General features: G+C 37.3%; 1 protein-coding gene across 1 annotated transcript in view; it reads left to right on the top strand.

Moving 5' to 3' along the window:
• The window catches only part of LOC109102834 (E3 ubiquitin-protein ligase SH3RF3-like), a 41,510-nt gene that overhangs the window by 514 nt on the left and 18,052 nt on the right, over positions 1–22,944 (top strand). The window contains exons 2-4 of the mRNA XM_042764477.1: positions 14,839–15,143; positions 17,845–17,940; positions 22,282–22,599. Coding sequence (XP_042620411.1) covers positions 14,839–15,143; positions 17,845–17,940; positions 22,282–22,599 — 719 coding nt within the window. The remainder of the gene's footprint in view (positions 1–14,838; positions 15,144–17,844; positions 17,941–22,281; positions 22,600–22,944) is intronic.

Genomic DNA, 22,944 nt, shown 5'->3' with positions numbered 1-22,944 from the left:
GCCTGATTTAATGAACGAGGTACGGCTTGGCCACTTGCAAGCTCATGTTGTGCTTTCTTGAGAGCGACGTCGTATATTACATCATCTATTAGCCACAGGCTTTTCTCTGGCTTTATGAAGTGGCCTCTCTGTCACTTGGTCGTCATCCAGTCTCCTGACATATCCTTGTCTGCTGTAAGCATGCCCTTCAATCTGAGCGTTGTAGTTCCTCTAGTATCACAGGAGCTCTTTACAGTTTTTTTCCTCCAGCACATAGCAGCTCTACGGACCTCAGACAGAGCGTCACGCACTTGCCTCGAATCGATTGTGGACTGCAGCTGTGTCGCTCTGCATCTGGAGGTAGCTGTGGAGCGACTGTACCAGATTAGATAGCACACTGAGACAGAATTTCATAGAAATCCATCTCTCATTTGAAGAGGTGTCAGACTGTAATCTATACAAACCTAGAACTCAAATGCATGAATAATATGTTGTTCATATTTATTAAGTTTAAACTAATGTCTATGATTATGAAAGACTGTTACTGTTCTGTGATAAGAGTAAAACAATTTTTTTTTTTTTTTTTTAACATGGTTTGAAATATAGAATGATGAACAAATGTTGTGTTTGTGGACTAAACAGCCGCGGATCAGTAGCGGACTGCAAACGCGTCCTGTGTGAAAGCACAATGAGTCCGTGCTGCTTCTGCACCACACACGTAACGCACACGGACTGCATACGCACCGCAGACGGAGTAACTCGCGTATGTGTGAAACACTCATTAGTCTTGTCGAGGTTTTTTTTGGGAAGCTTGTTAATTTCACAGTAGTTATACACACTAGTGATGCGCGGGTCGGGTTTTTTTTCCAACCCGCGGGTCCCGCTTTTATTAAATTATTTGGCCCTCCCCAGCCCGCCCCACAAATAAAGTAAAAAAATTTTACCCGCCCCAACCCGATCCGCGGGTTATGAGGCGTCCTATTATAATTCGGCTATCAAACTGCCCAGCTTTCACTTCAGCACCGCATTTCACACATACGTGCGCGCAAATGAGGAGAGCCTGAAGTCTCTATCCACAAACAGATGTACATCGTCTGCAGATATAAGGGATTTTATTGCACTTTAAAAAGTAATCTGAACGGCCTATTTATGTGCAATATTTTAAACGAGCCCTCACTAACTGAGTTTAATGCCACAGTTATGTTAGGATGCATCTCCTCCTTGTTTCTGTTGCAGCGCGCGGTCCAGAGCGCTGTATGACCGATGCATCAGTTCAGTTCAACTTTACCTGTTTTAAATACTTTATATTTAACGTGTTCGTTTATGTCCAATATTAGTGTTAAACTGATGGACTTTAAATGAAATCTAGGCTACTATTGATTTTCACCGTTGACTGAACATTTAGACGGATACCGTGCGCAGATGCGGTAAATTTGTCACAGGACGCACGATATGACAGTTGCGTCCGACTATATATGCACTAGCTGTTTTAAATACAGTAATTTTATATTTAACGTTAGTTTTTTATCAGTATGTTTTAAAGTATATTTTTTTTCGATTATTGGTGATTCCATAGGCTAGGTCTCTCGCGCACCTGCGCGGTTTAAAACACCAAATAGTTATGCTATGACAAGAACAAAGAGTCTCTCTCTTACTCCACCCATGCACGATAATATTGTGTATCGTCGATCTGATCTGATTTGAAAAAAATGACCATATCGCCCAACACTACAACGTATGTTTTTTTTTTTTTTTTTATTACCCACCCCAACCCGCCCCGCAAATAAAGTGACAATTTCTTTTCCCGCCCCAACCCCGCGGGGTCCGCGGGTTATGAGACGACCCGCGCATCACTAATATACACAGGTTCGAAGACTCGTTCTCGCCCCCTACAGTGCAATTAGTCTAGGTATACATCCGCGCTAAAATATCACGGCGAAAGTCATCATAGCTTGCGTAGTATAGACCCAGCTCCCAACCCAACTTTGAGAATAGATTAACGGTGATATTTTTTTTATCGCCCGATAAGAGTCTCACGTTAACGCAGCACGTTAACGCCGATAACGGCCCACCACTAATATATATAAATTTCACATTACAATTATGTAATATAGTTTTACTATATTTTTATGGTTATTATTATAAATTTAAATGTATTTTTTTTTAGTGGTGGGCATAGATACATTTTTTTAATCTAGATTAATCTCACTGTAATCTTGGAATTAATCTAGATTAATCTAGATTAAAATGGCTCTTTTGAATTCTGCCGAAGGCATTCAAATTATGTTCAATAAGATGTACTTGTTAGTACTGATAAAGCTGTGCTGCACTCAAACATAGTAGTTTGACGACGACTCTTCCCCTGCGCTACATTGCTTGGCCCGGCATCTTCCGCATTAGCTAAGGGTTTAGTTGGTACTTGAGATTGGAAGAACTCCTACAGTAAACTAATTTCGCATTGCACAAGTTACAAACAACCTTACGCCTGTTTCACACATACTCCCTCTGCAGTGCGTATGCGTTGCATTTATTTATTTTTTTACGCACCCATGTTAACGGATTCCAGCGTTCACGTGGTTGTGGTCCGTCAGTGCGTTCCAGGAGCGGTGCGTCTGCAGCAGTGCAGCGATCATTTACATACCGAGTCTATTTTTGCTGTGCTGCACGTGCTGAATTAAAGTGACAGCGCATTGTTCGCGGTAAAAATTATAATGGATTGACACGAAAATGCAGTAATTTCACAATAAATGTATACTAATTAAAGGCTTCTGTTTTTCACACGCAACACGTGGGTTTTGGCTAGGTTTAAAACAAGAAAAAGAGCACCTTTAGATAAACGAGGCAACATGATATAGGCCTATGCACTTTTATGGAAGCAGAAAAACAAAGTTCATTAAGAACCGTGCGATTGCTTGTAATAAAGATTTAAATGCAAAAGGCACGAGAGTCGACTGTTTCTGTCAGCGGTGTTTTAATATTAAATATTTGCGATATCCCAACAAGAAATGTAGGCTAATTGTTGTGTTTAAATATTTTGCCGCTTGCTTGAGCAGCTTATTATACAAACCTAGAAGTCAAATGCATGAATAATATGTTGTTCATATTTATTAAGTTTAAACTAATGTCTATGATTATGAAAGACTGTTACTGTTCTGTGATAAGAGTAAAACAATTTTTTTTTTTTTTTTTGTTACATGGTTTGATATATAGAATGATGAACAAATGTTGTGTTTGTGGACTAAACAGCCGCGGATCAGTAGCGGACTGCAAACGCGTCCTGTGTGAAAGCACAATGAGTCCGTGCTGCTTCTGCACCACACACGTAACGCACACGGACTGCATACGCACCGCAGACGGAGTAACGCGCGTATGTGTGAAACACTCGTGAGTCTTGTCGAGGTTTTTTTTGGGAAGCTTGTTAATTTCACAGTAGTTATACACACTAGTGATGCGCGGGTCGGGTTTTTTTCTAACCCGCGGGTCCCGCTTTTATGAAATTATTTGGCCCGCCCCAGCCCGCCCCGCGAATAAAGTAAAATTTCCTTACCCGCCCCAACCCTCCCCGCAGGTTATGAGGCGGCCTATTATAATTCGGCTATCAAACTGCCCAGCTTTCACTTCAGCACCGCATTTCACACACACGTGCGCGCAAATGAGGAGAGCCTGAAGTCTCTATCCACAAACAGATGTACATCGTCTGCAGATATAAGGGATTTTATTGCACTTTAAAAAGTAATCTGAACGGTCTATTTATGTGCAATATTTTAAACGAGCCCTCACTAACTGAGTTTAATGCCACAGTTATGTTAGGATGCATCTCCTCCTTGTTTCTGTTGCAGCGCGCGGTCCAGAGCGCTGTATGATCGATGCATCAGTTCAGTTCAACTTTACCTGTTTTAAATACTTTATATTTAACGTGTTCGTTTATGTCCAATATTAGTGTTAAACTGATGGACTTTAAATGAAATCTAGGCTACTATTGATTTTCACCGTTGACTGAACATTTAGACTGATACCGTGCGCAGATGCGGTAAATTTGTCACAGGACGCGCGATATGACAGTTGCGTCCGACTATATATGCACTAGCTGTTTTAAATACAGTAATTTTATATTTAACGTTAGTTTATCAGTATGTTTTAAAGTATATTTTTTCGATTATTGGTGATTCCATAGGCTCTCTCTCTCGCGCACCTGCGCGTTTTAAAACACCAAATAGTTATGCTATGACAAGAACAAAGAGTCTCTCTCTTACTCCACCCATGCACGATAATATTGTGTATCGTCGATCTGATCTGATTTGAAAAAAATGACCATATCGCCCAACACTACGAAAATGTATGTTTTTTTTTTTTTTTTTTTTTTTTATTACCCACCCCAACCCGCCCCGCAAATAAAGTGACAATTTCTTTTCACGCCCCAACCCCGCGGGGTCCGCGGGTTATGAGACGACCCGCGCATCACTAATACACACAGGTTCGAAGACTCGTTCTCGCCCCCTACAGTGGAATTAGTCTAGGTATACATCCGCGCTAAACTATCACGGCGAAAGTCATCATAGCTTGCGTAGTATAGACCCAGCTCCCAACCCAACTTTGAGAATAGATTAACGGTGATATTTTTTTTATCGCCCGATAAGAGTCTCACGTTAACGCAGCACGTTAACGCCGATAACGGCCCACCACTAATATATATATAATTTTAGATTACAATTATGTAATATAGTTTTACTTTATTTTTATGGTTATTATTATAAATTTAAATGTATTTTTTTTAGTGGTGGGCATAGATTATTTTTTTTTATCTAGATTAATCTCACTGTAATCTTGGAATTAATCTAGATTAATCTAGATTAAAATGGCTCATTTGAATTCTGCCGAAGGCATTCAAATTATGTTCAATAAGATGTACTTGTTAGTACTGATAAAGCTGTGCTGCACTCAAACATAGTAGTTTGACGACGACTCTTCCCCTGCGCTACATTGCTTGGCCCGGCATCTTCCGCATTATCTAAGGGATGCTTTGCGTTTAGGTGGTACTTGAGATTGGAAGAACTCCTACAGTAAACTAATTACGCATTGCACAAGTTGCAAACAACCTTACGCCTGTTTCACACATACTCCGTCTGCAGTGCGTATGCGTTTTTTTTTTTTATGCACCCATGTTAACGGATTCCAGCGTTCACGCGGTTGTGGTCCGTCAGTGCGTTCCAGGAGCGGTGCGTCTGCAGCAGTGCAGCGATCATTTACGTACCGAGTCTATTTTTGCTGTGCTGCACGCGCTGAATTAAAGTGACAGCGCATTGTTCGCGGTAAAAATTAACATGGATTGACACGGAAATGCAGTAATTTCACAATAAATGTATACTAATTAAAGGCTTCTGTTTTTCACACGCAACACGTGGGTTTTGGCTAGGTTTAAAACAAGAAAAAGAGCACCTTTAGATAAATGAGGCAACATGATATAGGCCTATGCACTTTTATGGAAGCAGAAAAACAAAGTTCATTAAGGACAGTGCGATTGCTTGTAATAAAGATTTAAATGCAAAAGGCACGAGAGTCGACTGTTTCTGTCAGCGGTGTTTTAATATTAAATATTTGCGATATCCCAACAAGAAATGTAGGCTAATTGTTGTGTTTAAATATTTTGCCGCTTGCTTGAGCAGCTTATTATACAAACCTAGAAGTCAAATGCATGAATAATATGTTGTTCATATTTATTAAGTTTAAACTAATGTCTATGATTATGAAAGACTGTTACTGTTCTGTGATAAGAGTAAAACAATTTTTTTTTTTTTTTTTTTAACATGGTTTGAAATATAATTTTTTGAGAAGGTGTTGTGTTTGTGGACTAAACAGCCGCGGATCAGTAGCGGACTGCAAACGCGTCCTGTGTGAAAGCACAATGAGTCCGTGCTGCTTCTGCACCACACACGTAACGCACACGGACTGCATACGCACCGCAGACGGAGTAACGCGCGTATGTGTGAAACACTCGTGAGTCTTGTCTAGGTTTTTTTTTGGGAAGCTTGGTAATTTCACAGTAGGCATACACACTAGTGATGCGCGGGTCGGGTTTTTTTCCAACCCGCGGGTCCCGCTTTTATGAAATTATTTGGCCCGCCCCAGCCCGCCTCGCGAATAAAGTAAAATTTCCTTACCCGCCCCAACCCGCCCCGCAGGTTATGAGGCGTCTTATTTTGATTTAATCCATCTGATGACAAGTTTTATCTTCAGCACCGCATTTCACACATACGTGCGCGCAAATGAGGAGAGCCTGAAGTCTCTATATCCACAAACAGATGTACATCGTGTGCAGATATAAGGGATTTTATTTGCACTTTAAAAAGTAATCTGAACGCCTATTTATGTGCAATATTTTAACCGAGCCCTCACTAACTGAGTTTAATGCCACAGTTATGTTAGGATGCATCTCCTCCTTGTTTCTGTTGCAGCGCGCGGTCCAGAGCGCTGTATGACCGATGCATCAGTTCAGTTCAACTTTACCTGTTTTAAATACTTTATATTTAACGTGTTCGTTTATGTCCAATATTAGTGTTAAACTGATGGACTTTAAATGAAATCTAGGCTACTATTTATTTTCACCGTTGACTGAACATTTAGACGGATACCGTGCGCAGATGCGGTAAATTTGTCACAGGACGCACGATATGACAGTTGCGTCCGACTATATATGCACTAGCTGTTTTAAATACAGTAATTTTATATTTAACGTTAGTTTATCAGTATGTTTTAAAGTATATTTTTTCGATTATTGGTGATTCCATAGTCTCTCTCTCGCGCACCTGCGCGGTTTAAAACACCAAATAGTTATGCTATGACAAGAACAAAGAGTCTCTCTCTTACTCCACCCATGCACGATAATATTGTGTATCGTCGATCTGATCTGATTTGAAAAAATGACCATATCGCCCAACACTACAACGTTTTTTTTTTTTTTTTTTTTTTTTTTATTACCCACCCCAACCCGCCCCGCAAATAAAGTGACAATTTCTTTACCCGCCCCAACCCCGCGGGGTCCGCGGGTTATGAGTCGACCCGCGCATCACTAATACACACAGGTTCGAAGACTCGTTCTCGCCCCCTACAGTGCAATTAGTCTAGGTATACATCCGCGCTAAACTATCACGGCGAAAGTCATCATAGCTTGCGTAGTATAGACCCAGCTCCCAACCCAACTTTGAGAATAGATTAATGGCGATATTTTTTTTATCGCCCGATAGGAGTCTCACGTTAACGCAGCACGTTAACGCCGATAACGGCCCACCACTAATATATATATAATTTCAGATTACAATTATGTAATATAGTTTTACTATATTTTTATGGTTATTATTATAAATTTAAATGTATTTTTTTTAGTGGTGGGCATAGATTATTTTTTTTAATCTAGATTAATCTCACTGTAATCTTGGAATTAATCTAGATTAATCTAGATTAAAATGGCTCATTTGAATTCTGCCGAAGGCATTCAAATTATGTTCAATAAGATGTACTTGTTAGTACTGATAAAGCTGTGCTGCACTCAAACATAGTAGTTTGACGACGACTCTTACCCTGCGCTACATTGCTTGGCCCGGCATCTTCCGCATTAGCTAAGGGATGCTTTGCGTTTAGGTGGTACTTGAGATTGGAAGAACTCCTACAGTAAACTAATTACGCATTGCACAAGTTGCAAACAACCTTACGCCTGTTTCACACATACTCCGTCTGCAGTGCGTATGCGTTGCATTTTTTTTTACGCACCCATGTTAACGGATTCCAGCGTTCACGCGGTTGTGGTCCGTCAGTGCGTTCCAGTAGCGGTGCGTCTGCAGCAGTGCAGCGTTCGTTTACGTACCGAGTCTATTTTTGCTGTGCTGCACGTGCTGAATTAAAGTGACAGCGCATTGTTCGCGGTAAAAATTAACATGGATTGACACGGAAATGCGGTAATTTCACAATAAATGTATACTAATTAAAGGCTTCTGTTTTTCACACGCAACACGTGGGTTTTGGCTAGGTTTAAAACAAGAAAAAGAGCACCTTTAGATAAACGAGGCAACATGATATAGGCCTATGCACTTTTATGGAAGCAGAAAAACAAAGTTCATTAAGAACCGTGCGATTGCTTTTAATAAAGATTTAAATGCAAAAGGCACGAGAGTCGACTGTTTCTGTCAGCGGTGTTTTAATATTAAATATTTGCGATATCACAACAAGAAATGTAGGCTAATTGTTGTGTTTAAATATTTTGCCGCTTGCTTGAGCAGCTTATTATACAAACCTAGAAGTCAAATGCATGAATAATATGTTGTTCATATTTATTAAGTTTAAACTAATGTCTATGATTATGAAAGACTGTTACTGCTCTGTGATAAGAGTAAAACAATTTTTTTTTTTTTTTTAACATGGTTTGAAATATAGAATGATGAACAAATGTTGTGTTTGTGGACTAAACAGCCGCGGATCAGTAGCGGACTGCAAACGCGTCCTGTGTGAAAGCACAATGAGTCCGTGCTGCTTCTGCACCACACACGTAACGCACACGGACTGCATACGCACCGCAGACGGAGTAACGCGCGTATGTGTGAAACACTCGTGAGTCTTGTCGAGGTTTTTTTTGGGAAGCTTGGTAATTTCACAGTAGGCATACACACTAGTGATGCGCGGGTAATTCTTTATTTAAAGTAAATAATTGTATTGTTTTATATTAGATTTTATTTTTGATATTTTTGTTGTATTTTTTTTTTGCATTATTTTTTATTTTTTAGATTTTTTTCATTTGTTTTTTTATTTTATTTTTATTGTTTGTTTAATATTTTATGTTAGATTTATATTTCAGGTCATTTTTATTTTTATCATCTTTGCATTAAACTCTACAGAGTGAAGCATCAAATACAGCATAATTTTTTTTTTATCTGTCTTATACTTTGTATGTACCTCATGTTATTGTGTAGTGTAAAGTCTCTCCTTCACTTCCTGTGGCCTTTAGTCTCTGTTGCCACGGCAGCAGCAGCTTCACATGATGTCAAGCAGTGCAGTAATGACTCGATCTACAGGTGACTGGATGAACTTCACACACACACACACACACACACACACACACACACACACACACACACACACACACACACACACACACACACACACACACACACACACACACATACTCTATCTCTCTCTCTCTCTTTCTCTCTCTCTCTCTCTCACACACACACACACACACACACACACTTACAGCTCTCACGTGTTGTCAGGTGTGTAATTAAAGCTCTTATCTGATTGCGTGTGGATTCATTTCTCTGTTTCTCGTCAGATCACAGTCAGGTGTTTCTCTACACGCACATTTATCATTATTTCATCTCATGTTTCATCATTACTGCAGTGTTACTGATGTAAATGGAGAAATAAAGACGCCTGCAGACACCGAAGAGCCGTGCACAGATTTACTGCTGGTGTTTTTTAGTTTAGAGCCACAATCAAAGTTCAGTGTTTGTTAGATCTTAATGCATCACATATGCAGAACCACTATAGAAACAGGGCGGCAGACTTCATTTTTTTATGTATGTACTGTATGTATGTATTTATTTATTTATTTTTAATTTCACATCAGTAAATTCCTCTTCCTGTCAATTTCAGATCAAATTTCAGTTCCACTTCCTGTGAGTTTTGCCCAGTTGTGTTCACATTCACACTCATGATTTAAGTGAATCTGATTGTCAGTCAGCGCAGGTTTACTGATGATCACTCTCTCTGGTTTTGGGTTTTTTTTTGGGGTGTGTGTGGATATTTTTGTTTTTTTGTTGATGTGAATGTGTTTTTAGAGCGTGTTGTGAGGAGTTTTGTGGGGTTTATTTGTGTGTTTTTGCTGTGTTTTGGATCACTTGACATGTGAGTGTGTGTGTGTGTGTGTGTGTGTGTGTGTGGGTTGTTTTCAGGCAGGAGTCCAACAGAGAGAAATAGAGCTGCAGCAAACAACTTCAACACTTGATTCATGCATCTCTGAAGGATTCTCTTCATCTGAACACACACACACACACACACACACACTCACACACACACACACACACACACTCACTCTCTCAGTCGCCCACGTCAGATGCTCGTCCAAACACACGGATCTGTCCTCAGAGCTGCAGCAGTGTAGCGTGTGCTGTATGTATGTGTCAGAATACTGACACGCTCAAACATCTCAACACACACATGTGCACTCGCACGACTTCATCACGCGTGTCTGCTGTAGGCGTGTGGAAACTGCCAGGTCGACTCTAAATACTGTTTCTAGTACAATCATTTCTGTTTATACTTATGCAATCAATGGCATATATATTTGTGTGTGTGTGTGTGTTTGTGTGTGTGTGTGTGTGTGTGTGTGTGTGTGTATCTTATATATATATATATATATATATATATATATATTATATATATATATATATATATGTTTAAAATATAATAAAAAGTTACAATTCCACTTACATCAAAATGTCATTTTTATGTAATTTTTATGTAATTTTTATCCAAAGTGATTGACTGCATTCAAGCTTTATGTAATTGACAAACTCCAGAAATGTCACACATGGCTTTATACCATAAACACAGACACTGAGAAAGACAAACCAGTGAACTTACACAGAACATACCTGGGTGATAGTTTACATTTTAATAATCAAGAAAACATACAAGTAATGTGTGCAGAATCATCATATTATATCACATTTAACGGTGAAGCTTGTGTGGGAATGAGCTGATGACGGTGAGAATCATCACGATGCATCTGTGTTTGGTTCTGTGGAGCTGTCAGATGTATTGAAACTGAAGTAGAGACGAACTCTTTCTTTCTGGATTGTGACGAGCGTATATATTATCAAAAAAAAAAAACATGTAGGCGGGACTTGGTTCTGTGCATCAGTTGTTGATTGGTTGTTAAGATTGTGGGTGTGGCGCTCAAAAGTGTATGCAAATGAGCTGGAGATGCAGGGGCGGAGTTTAAGCATAATACGTGATTGTAAGATCCAGTTATGACATTCTGATTAAACGCTACAAAAAATACAACATTTGCACAGATGAATGTGTTTACATGCATTTAAAACCAGAAAATGATATTCACTACCAATCAAAAGTTAGTTTTTATTGTGTTTGAAAAAAGTCTCTTCAAAGCTGCATTTATTTGATCAAAAATACTGTAAAAATTTTTAAATATTATTAGAATGTAAAACAGGTGTTTTCTCTGTGAATCTCTGTTAAACTGTAATTTATTTCTGTGATGTGCAGCTGTATTTTCAGCATCATTACTCCAGTCTTCAGTGTCACATGATCTTCAGAAATCATTCTAATATGATGATTTGCTGCTCAAGAAACATTTCTGATTATTATCAATGTTGAACACAGTTGTGCTGCACAATATTTTTGTGGAAACTGAGATTTTTTATTATTTTATTTTTTCAGGATTCACAGATGAATAGAAAGTTCAAAAGAACAGCATTTATTTGAAACAGAAATCTTAGATTTTATATATATATATATATTAAGCAGCAAAAACTTTTGTCCAGTAGTGTAATTGCTATATTTTTATATTAGTTTAAAGAAAATATTATTAAATTATTGTATGTAATTCATTATTTATTGAGGCTATCATGGATAATTTCTTTTCTACTACTCCCGAGTTTGCCATGAAAATATCCTTTGCTGTATATATGCTGTTAAATAATGAATAAATTGTTTAATAATTATTTAATAATGAAAAAAGACATATTTTTGACTTAAATGTTAAAAGATGTATTGTGTTCAGTTTTATCCGAAGCGTCTGAAGCTATGATATATTCTCATGCATTCAGTGGGAAATGAACCCCTGTCAGTCCAGTGCATACAGTATGAACAGAATCTCTGTGATTATGAGGAGTTTCTCTGACATAATAATAATGCATTAACTGCGGTTTAAGTCACAGGAAGTCACGGTCATGAAGCCGCGTCGCCGTTAAAACGCTTCCAGTGATGCAGCAGAGCTCAAATAAGCCTGTAAATTGATTCTGTTGAATGGAATAAGCTGTCTTTCTTTCTTTGGGAAGCTCATGTGCGGTTAATCCCGTCTGGATGCGGCGTTCCGGGCCGCTTGAGGGAAGAAAAGCCCTCCGAGAGTCAGATTTCATTCAAAACTCACTGAGCATGGTCTCGCGTCTCAGTCGAGAGTCGCTTGAGGTTCATTCAGAGCTTTAATTCACATGTAATTGTCTTTGTTTTCAGCGGTGACTGTCGGGGGGCCGGCGCTCATTAAACTAATATTATTCACAATGCAATAAAACAGTCAATCCACGTCTCATTATTTAATTAGTCCCATATATGAGTAATAAATGACTGTACTAGTGAAGATAAAACATGTTTTGTATGAAGACTCTCATGCCAGTGTGTTTTTCTTCACATTTGAATCACTTTTTTTTTTATCAACCGAGTCGTTTGTTATTCCACTCATCTAACTACTAACGAGTTTCCTGACCAGAGGACTAACCATCACATTGTATTGTATTGTATTGTGTTCATTACACAATCATTAGTGGTGTGGATTTTACTGACTCTTTCTACATGATGGAAAAGAGATTCACCTGTAGGTGTTGACAAGTGACTGACTGTATGAGCGGATCATTGAATCGTTCATTCAAATGATTTGTTCAAACCCAGTGATTTATTCAGAAATGTATCAAGTGACTGTTTTTTATGAGTGAGTCATTGAATCATTCACTGAACTGATTCATTTAAAATGCTGAATCATTAAAGAACAAATCAAGTGACTGTTTTTATGAGTGAGTCATTGAATCATTCACTGAACTGATTCATTTAAAATGCTGAATCATTAAAGAACAAATCAAGTGACTGTTTTTTATGAGTTAGTCATTGAATCATTCACTGAACTGCTTCGTTTAAACCATTTATTCATTAAAGAACAAATCAAGTGACTGATTTTATGAGTGAGCCATTGAATCATTCACTGAAATTATTCGTTTAAAATGCTGATTCATTTAAGAACAAATCGAGTGACTGTTTTCTGTGAGTCATTGAATCATTCACACAAACGACTCATTTAAAATGTATAATTAATTCAAAAAGTAAGAAAGCGTTTGGTTTTTGTGATTGAGTCATTGAATCATTCACTGAACTGGTTAGGGGAAAACACTGATCCATTAAAGAATGAATCAAATGATTGTTTTTACGAGTGAGGTATTGAATCATTCTTTCAAATTATTCGTTCAGATCCGCTGATGACTCTGTAGTCACTTCGTTTGGAACTGGTTTGTTTGACAGAGCAAAAACAGACAAAGGAACTGGAAATATTGTGGATAAAATGGAAGTTACTTGATATAAACTTCTTGTTTATTGAACTGTTGTAAAAACCCTGTACGATAAACCCTGGTGAACGAGGGTCAACATCCGTAATTAAACTATATGTGTTTATGTTTGTAACATGAGTGTTAATGCATAATTAATGTAAAACCATCATTAACTAAGTGTTTACATTCTACATTATTCATCAAGATGTTTGCATTAAAGCAATAAGCTGCTCAAGGCAGGGTAAGGGGCCAAGGGCTGTTTTTAAGCATGATGTGAAGCACAGTGCCTCAAACCCAATTAACTGTGGTAAAATCCCAGTATAAAGGTCTGGTGTTGATCTCCATCAGGAGCTCCTCAGATCTCTGCTGAATTTCAGACTCTTTCAGGGGTTTACGGCTTGTTTTTGATTGATGAGTCATTTCAGACCGTTTCAGGAGTCTGTGTTTGAGTCGACAGTGCAGAGAATCTGTGAGGTTTGACTAATGAAGCATCATCATCATCATCACTGGATCACACTCAGCTAATTGATATGGATTATAATTGAGATTACCTGTTCATCTGATTTTGACAGACATTTAGCTGGTTTATGAGTTGACAACCATATTTCCCATCATCCCCTGTAGCAGGATGAGAATAATAAATTACACAAAACATCCATATTTGAGCTTCATTTTTGTATATTTTGTATATTTATATTTTTATATTTTTATTATGAATATTTGTTTTATATTTTAATTTTAATTTTTTTTATAATTTTGTTGTGTGTTTTGCCATTTTTATTAATTTATTTTTGTAATGATATGATAACTTTTTTGTTGTTTTTTATAATTATTTTTATGTTTTTATATTTTTTATATTCATATTTATTTTTATATTTTAAAGTTTCAGTCATTTTGTTGTTTTTGTCATTTTTATAAAATTTTTTGTTTATATTTTGAATTTTATTTTTTATTTTTATATTTATTTTTTATTTAAAATGTTATTTTTTAATTCATATTTATTTTTGTATTTTAACGTTTTAGTCATTTTTTGTGTGTTTGTCATTTTTTAACATTTTTTTATTTCTAAAATAGTTTTTTAGTTTTTGATATGATAGTCTGATATATTATTATAGTGTTTGTTTATATTTTGAATAAGTTTTTTTATTTATATATTTTTTGCATTTATATATTTATAACTTTTAAATTTATTCTTTATATTTTAAACAACAGTTATAAATAAATTTAGTTACAATCTGAATGAAAATAAGAAATGCTGCCTTGACAACAAGCTGAAATAAAATAACCATAAGTTCATAATATTGTATTTCAGTTAATGAGAAAGTATTTTTATGGTTTTAGTTAATGATAATTACCATGTACTAGTGCTAAAAGCTTCTTGTTCTTGTCAAACGATAAATAAAGAAATACTCATGTGTCCTTTTCATTTAGACTAAAATAATTTTTATGCACACATCATGTTATAATTAAGATTTCCGAACTGTTGAATTCAGCGTGAGTCACTGAAGCTTCTGATCTGTGTTTCTGTTTCTGACCTTAGTCTCTTGTTTTTGTCTTTTCGTCCTCCAGAACGTTCCTCAGCTGCCCTGTGGAAAAGCGCTTTACAGCTACGAGGGTAAAGAAGCAGGTGACCTGAAGTTCAGCAAAGGTGACATCATCATCCTGCGGCGGAAGGTGGATGAGAACTGGTTCCACGGCGAGCTGAACGGCAGCCACGGCTTCCTTCCGGCGAGCTACATCCAGTGCATCCGACCGCTGTCCCAGACGCCGCCGCAGGGGAAAGCGCTCTACGACTTCGAAGTCAAAGACAAAGACCAGGACAAAGACTGTCTGACCTTCACTAAGGTACAGACACCAAACACTGGTCCAGGTTACGACTGAATGTTTCAGAAAGAGTAGGGATGCACGATATATAGGCCACCATATCGGTATCGGCCGATAAATGCTCAATTTTTCTGTTATCGGTATCGGCCCGATATGAAAATTTGGCCTATATCTTAAAGGCGATAAATAATGCATTATTTCCTTAAGAAACACTTGACTTGAGATGACTTGTTTGCATTATTTATGCATTATGTTATTTATTTGTAAGACTTTTTATGATGAAATTTGGTAATGGGAGAGTAAAACTATTTTTAAAATGTACACTCTTCAAACTAGGCTGCTTATCTTGAAGTGTTTGGGATGTGGCTTTTAATGATGAGGCATTTTTTGTAATCAGGCTCTCAAAAAGTATATAAAACTTTGGATATAAATTTATCGGCCAACATATCGGTTATCGGCTTTCAAATAAAAATTTTTTTTGGTTATCGGTATCGGACAAAATTTTCATATCGGTGCATCCCTAAGAAAGAGTCTCTTCTGCTCACCAGAGCTGCATTTATTTGATCAAAAATACTGTAAAAAATGTGAAATAATATTATAATTTCAAACAGCTGTTTTCTATGTGAATATCTGTTAAACTGTAATTTATGTCTGTGATGCACAGCTGTATTTTCAGCATCATTACTCCAGTCTTCAGTGTCACATGATCTTCAAAAATCATTCTAATATGATGATTTGCTGCTCAAGAAACATTTCTGATTATTATCAATGTTGAACACAGTTGTGCTGCACAATATTTTTGTGGAAACTGTGATACATTTTAGTTTTCAGGATTCACAGATGAACAGAAAATTCAAAAGAACAGCATTTATATGAAACAGAAATCTTTTGTGACATTATGAATGTCTTTACTGGCGCTTTTGATCAATTTAATGTGGCCTCTGTGAATAAAAGTGTTAATTTCTCATTTTTTTTTTTTACTTATTTTCATTTAGTTTAATTTGAAGTTATTACTAAAACCACAAACAACTGAAATAATAAAAACTATGTACACATAAAAAGTAATAAAATGTCAATAAAATTACTAAAACAATAAAATTAAGATAGAAAATAAAAAAATACCTAATTCAAAATATTAACAATACTATTGCAGTATATCAATGATATGTGTCTTAAAACACACACACACACACACATATATATATATGTATATCCTCCTATTTCTTTTCTCTAAAAAAGAAAAATCTAGCTTCTAATATACCTTTTGAATAAAATTGGTATTGTATATTATTATTATATTTAGTAGTAGTAGTAGTAGTGTTTATGTAGTAGTTTATTTTAAGTTGCTTTAAATAAAAGCATCTGCTAAACGCACAAATCTAAATATAGTTCCCATGAAATAAGATTCAAGATGTCTCATCACCCATCCATACGTTGGTCCCCATTGACTTTCATTGTATGGAGAACACAAAAACAAATAATTTCTTTTTGTCAAAATCTCTTCTTTAATGTTCCGCAGAAGAAAGTCAGGAGGGAGGGAGAGTGTATAATGGCAGAATGCTGATTTATGTGTGTCTGGGTTCTGAGTCTCACAGTCGCGCAGCTGCAGAGGTCAGACGTCTGAATGCATTACTGCACAAGCAGCCTCTGTCCTCTAGACGCACGGACCGGACAGATGAGTCCTGGAAACACAGAGAAGAGGAAGAGAGAGACCTGCATGCTAAAACACTCATTAATAGACGCTTGATCGAGTCTCGTTTGACTCACGCTGAAGTGAAGCTTGATGTGAATCGATTCAAATGAGTGCTTTGTTTAAGGCTTGGCTTCTGTGTGATCACATTCATAGAGATACAGATATTAATGCATTACAGACGATCAGATAATCAGATTCAAGTTCAGAGTCACTGATTCAACTGATGTTCAACCGTTACTGAACTGAGTGATCTGAATAAACACTAGAGCTCCTCAGTGTTATTCTAATATCATTAAAATACTATTATAAATGCATTAATATTTTGAATCAGTTTTTATTTCTTTATTTTCCATTTTAATTTAAGTTTTAAGTGTTTTTGTCATTTTTAGTAGTTTTTTTTTTGTCTGTATAGTTTTTAATTTCAGTTATTTAGTACATCAGTTTAAACTAAATTGTTTGAATTAGTCTAAAATTAAACTAAACTTAAACTAAAGAAATGTTGCCTTGGCAACTAGCTGAATTTTCTTTTTTTAAATATTCTGTTTCAGTTAACATCTATTTTATTTCAATAACAATTTGTTATGGTTTCAAATGTAGCCTTTGTTAACTAATAATTCTAGAGCTGCTTTACAGCTGAATTTGTTTCAAAATTGATGAATATAGATATAGAACTCAGAATTTAGAGAAAAAAAGTCAGAATTGTGAGATGCAAGTTATAAGAAATTTTATAAGTTATAAAAGTTTACAATTTGCAGTTGTGAGGAAAATAAGTCAGAATTGTGAGCTGATCTTTCCTGTGGTGAAAACACGCTTCTGTGTGATACTGATACACTGTTTAGTTTTCTATACACACATAGAAGTGCCTGCTCATATAAATCTGAGTATTTAATATGCAGTGTTTGATTTATTTCTCATTGTTTTCTGAATATTGAAATGTGATTGTCCTGTGTTTATTCTCTCGGTGACTCTTCTCGATGCATTTCTACAGCGGCAGAATAAAACGGTGAAAGCGTATGCTCTCTCTCACAGGATGAGATTCTCACCGTCATACGAAGAGTGGACGATAACTGGGCAGAAGGCATGCTGGGAGATAAGATCGGGATTTTTCCTATCTTATACGTGGAGGTACGTGCACTTGAGTGTGTGTGTGTGTGTGTTAAAGGCTTTCCTTTAAATATAATCAAGCTGAAGAAAAGCACAATGGACTGCTGCATTAGAGTTTCAAGATTGAATCACTTACAGATAATTTATTATAAAATACAACAATTGTGTGGGATTGAGACTCTGAGAAGCAGGTGTGTCGTCTCAGAAACCTGCAAGTGATGCATTATGGGTAATGTGTATTGATTTTATGAGCATGACTGGACAGGAGAGATGTTCTGATGTCCTTTAGCAGGTCAGGGATACTTATCATGAATTAAACATTTACTACTTTGATAAATACATGTTCTGTGTAACAGTATGATGAGAAATGTCCTTAAAAACCGAAATATTTTAAAATATTGTTTTCATAGCATTAAAGGAATAGTTCACCAAAAAATTTACATTTAATGTGATGATGTGCATCCTCAGTAGCTGAAAATGTAGGATGAGTGTGTTTCTTCATCAGGTTTGTAGAAATGTAGCACTGCATCAGTGTCTCATCAATGGATGCTCTGCAGTGAATGGGTGCCGTCAGAATGAGAGTCCAAACAGCTGATAAAAACATCACAATAATCCACAAGTAATTCACAGCACTCCAGTCCATCAGTGAACATCTGGAGAAGACAAAAGATGAAACACATCCAGCATTTCTACAAATAACAAATGAATCCTAATCTCGGATGAACTGAGGATGAGCACATTCACAGTACATTTTCATTTCTGAGTGAACTATTCCTTTAATCGTTCACTCTCTGATCATTAGCTGCTGCCGGTGCTTTATTTCTTCTGAATCTCATCGGCTGAATTTTGCTCATTTGGCTCATAATTCATGGATTTCGGTCAGATTGATTAGTGCAGGAACTCTATCTCCTCTGCCCCCACGATCACCGTATGAAAATGGGAAAATTATGATGTTTATCATTTTTCTTCTCTTCACCTCATTTAAAATCTGTCCTCGTGGCTCACGCTGGGATGAGGCTCAACCACGCTCGAGTTTTGATGATGTAAATGGTGTAATCGAGCTTCTTGGCTTGATCTGATCTGGTGTCTTTTCACTGGTGTTTTATTGTGCGGTAAAGTGTGGCGTGGAGCTCCGCTGCAGGGAATGCTGGGATATGACTGGAGCTTGATCAATCAATCAAAAGAAAAATAATAAAATAAAGAAAATGCATGGAGAATATGAAGTTGAAAATAGGAAAAAAAAATAAAGAAAACGGGGAAAATTTGTTTGTTAATGTGTCTATTTCCTCATGTTTGCAGTACAGTAATGAGAATGCTAAAGCGGCAATGCAAATTTTCCTAAAACCAGCTTATTACATTCTTTGGATGTTCTGCAGGTTTTGTGATGATAGTGTGTCTATCTGTCACAAACGCTCCTTTAAACGCTGAAGTGAACAAAGCAGGATCAGAGATTACCGTGGTGAGATCATGGTGAAGAGAAAGATGCTCACAGTCACAGACGCTGCTTGCAGATTCATAAAGTACACACAGACATGCACACACCCTTATACACACACTACCACTCAAACACGCATTCACACTGACACACACTTCCAACACGCACACACACACACACACACGCACACTCATATGCACTCACACAAACACACAAGCACACTCACACGCACTCATATTCTCACACACACACACACACACACACACATGCACACTAATGTGCACTCACACACACTCCCATAAATACGTGCACACTAACCTGCACTTATACGCACTCACACGTGCACTTATATACACACTCACGTGCACTCATACTCACACACATGTACACACACACTCACACACATACATATATGCACACTTTCACACTAATACTCACATACACTCCCATACATACATACATGCACATTCACATGCACTTATACACACACACACAATCAAATGCACACTCACGTGCACTTATACACACACACACACACACACACACTCATACATGCATGCATATATTTACATGCACTTATACACACTCACACGCATGCACACTCACGTGCACTTACACCATACACACTCTCACACACTCATTCTCACACACACTCTCATACATACATCCACACTCACCCGCACTTATGCACACTCATGTGCACTTACGCAGTACACACTGTCACACACAATCAAACAAACTCACACACATACTCACATGCACTTGTACACACACACACACACAACATTGTGAATGAACACACACACACACACACACACACACACACACACACACACATACATACTCATGCACACTTATACACTTACACACACTTGTAACCCACACATGCACAATTATACACTCACATATATACACACTCTCACACATACACACACACACTTATAGACACTCTCACGCATACACACACACTCACATGCTCTTACACACACACACGCACTCCTGCACAGATTAACATGAAGTCTACTTGTTAAAACAGACTTGACACAATAGCTGTTGATAGAGCAGGCTTTCTTCCCTCAGATTGTGCTCGTGCGGCTCACGCTATGTGTTATTTCTGTACGCGTCTGACAGCCTGTCATTATTCCACTGCACATTTGCCGCTTTGTGATTTTCTTTTTGTCGTCTTCCCATGGTGTAATTACAGCTCGTGATGGGCTCTATTATTAGCACAATTAGCAGCACCCTGCACGCGGCGTGGCGTCTGAACTCCCCGCGCGACTGAAGCCAGAGCTTGACCTATATTAACCAGATTTCAAAGTTCACGGCTGTGCTAACGAGCTCCCGCGTGCTGGGCCCCTAACGAACCGGTGAACGGGGGTAACGTGACCCACCAGAAACAAGCATGTCACTAATCACACGATTATTACGGTTATTTCCACAAATACACGTGCAGTGCCAGCGCTCGTTATTTCCTGGTCTTTGTCTCAAACTGATTGTGATGTCCGATCGGAAGTAACGTGTGCACGCGCACATTATGCATTCAATTAATTTGCTCTGACCACCTCATGTCAGAGTAATATTATTATGACCTTCAGAAGGCTTCGGTGTTCGTCCGCAGAGACCCTCGCCACGTCTGTGGGGGTCCGTCAATCAGCCTCATTTACATGCTATTTGCATATCATTAGCATATTTATGAATGCAGGACTGTGAGTTGAAACAAAGGGCTCCAGTCACTTTTGATCTGTTTGTTCGCTGCACACATCACATCTGCTTTTGTTTGTGTTTCTATTCATCAAAACATCAGTTAAGTCCGATTACATAAAAACATTTGCATATTGTTTTCATTATAGTAGGATAACCTGTCATAATGATTTCTGTTGTTTGAAGTGAAGCAAAACATTACAGAATTCATCAAATCCGGTGATACCTACTGATGTCAGTTTCCCACCAAAATGATGTCACTTCCTGCCAGATGATGCCGTTGGCTTTAGTTATTCATAGTTTTGACTCTGAGGAATTGATTATCAATTAAAGCAATGTTACTAAGAAAATGTGTTTGATTGGAGAAAGGAGAAAATGAAGAAACAACTGCACAAACCTCTTCACTACAACCCGCCAAAATAAAAGTTTGCCTTAACTTGAAGAAATTGTACCAGAAATGTATTACTATTGTATTATATTACATATTACTTAAACTTACTTATATTACTTTTACAGTATATTACTTAAAGTCATGAATTCTATAATAATATTAAATAATAATAATAATAATACAACTTTATTTTCTAAATAATATCACATTACTTTTCTTTTGTGTTTTAATTTTAACAGTAAATAAATAAATTACAATACGTTTTAATAAACTGTTAAAGCTTTTTGAATTCAGTTGATTAGACATGCCTTTTGATTATAAAAATTAACCATTAAAACAGAATTCTGAAAATTAAAACGTATAATTAAAAAGTGTGTGTGACGCTCACGTGTGTTTGCAGCAGGACTTGTGTGTTTCAGCTTCTCACTCCACAACATATCATTTAAACTGAACAGTATCTGAAACAGAACAAGGATAAAAAATATAAGTATAAATTCATAGTGTAAAATTAAATATAAAATTAAAAAATAAAACAGTTCCATTCATTATAAACAACACATTTTTGTATAAAGTGAAACTGGTCTTTGACTGAATCTCATTCAGAACGAATCCAAATATTTCTATATTCGTGATATATTTGGATGCAAACCTTTTAGGTCTGTTTATTATGTGAACAAGGCTTTGTGCTTCAGTTGTGCTCCAGTATCCACATAAAACATCGTACATACTGCATGGACCGTTTAAACTGAGCAGTGTGACTCATTACATGTGCAGCCTTGCTGAGCAGAAGAGACTGCTGATGTAAGTGTAAAATAATAACTGTGTTTGTCCTCAGCTGAATGAATCGGCGAAGCAGCTGATGGAGATGGACAAACCGTCCGCGGCCCCGGGTCCGAGCGCAGAGCCCGCGTCTCCCGCAGCTGTCAGCTGTAACGGGAACGCCGTGCACAGACACGCCGAGGGGAAGAAGAACGCCAAGAAGCGCCACTCGTTCACGGGGCTAAGCGTGACGCAGCGCTCGGCGCAGGTGCTGGGAAACAACCGGCACTCGATGGAGATCAGCGCACCGGTGCTCATCAGCTCCTCGGACCCCCGCGCCGCCGCTCGCATCGCAGACTGCCCTCACCTGTCCTCCAGCGCACCTGCCACACAGGTACAGACACACCCCAGATCTTAGGAAGACAATCAAGCACTTTCATTAGAGTACATTTGAAAATATACTGATTATAATGTTCTTCATTGTACTTGATTACTGATAATACATTTGCATTAAATCATAAACTCAGAAAAATGTAAAGAAAATATTTCATAGGACCCTGATATTGTAAAAAAAAAAAATAAATTGTTAAAGTTCAGTTAATGAATTCAGTTGCTTTTTGATTATTACAGTTTAATTCAAATAGAATCCAGAAATATTAAAACATAATTTAGGAAAAAAGAAAATAAATTTCATGGAGCCTTAAAAGATGCAAGTTTTGTCAAACATCATTGAATAAAT

Source organism: Cyprinus carpio, chromosome A9 (genome assembly GCF_018340385.1).
Source record: "Cyprinus carpio isolate SPL01 chromosome A9, ASM1834038v1, whole genome shotgun sequence".
In the NCBI taxonomy this organism is placed as follows: Eukaryota; Metazoa; Chordata; class Actinopteri; order Cypriniformes; family Cyprinidae; genus Cyprinus; species Cyprinus carpio.
The sequence above is the reverse complement of the archived record's forward strand: the minus strand, read 5'-3'. Positions and strand labels throughout refer to the sequence as shown.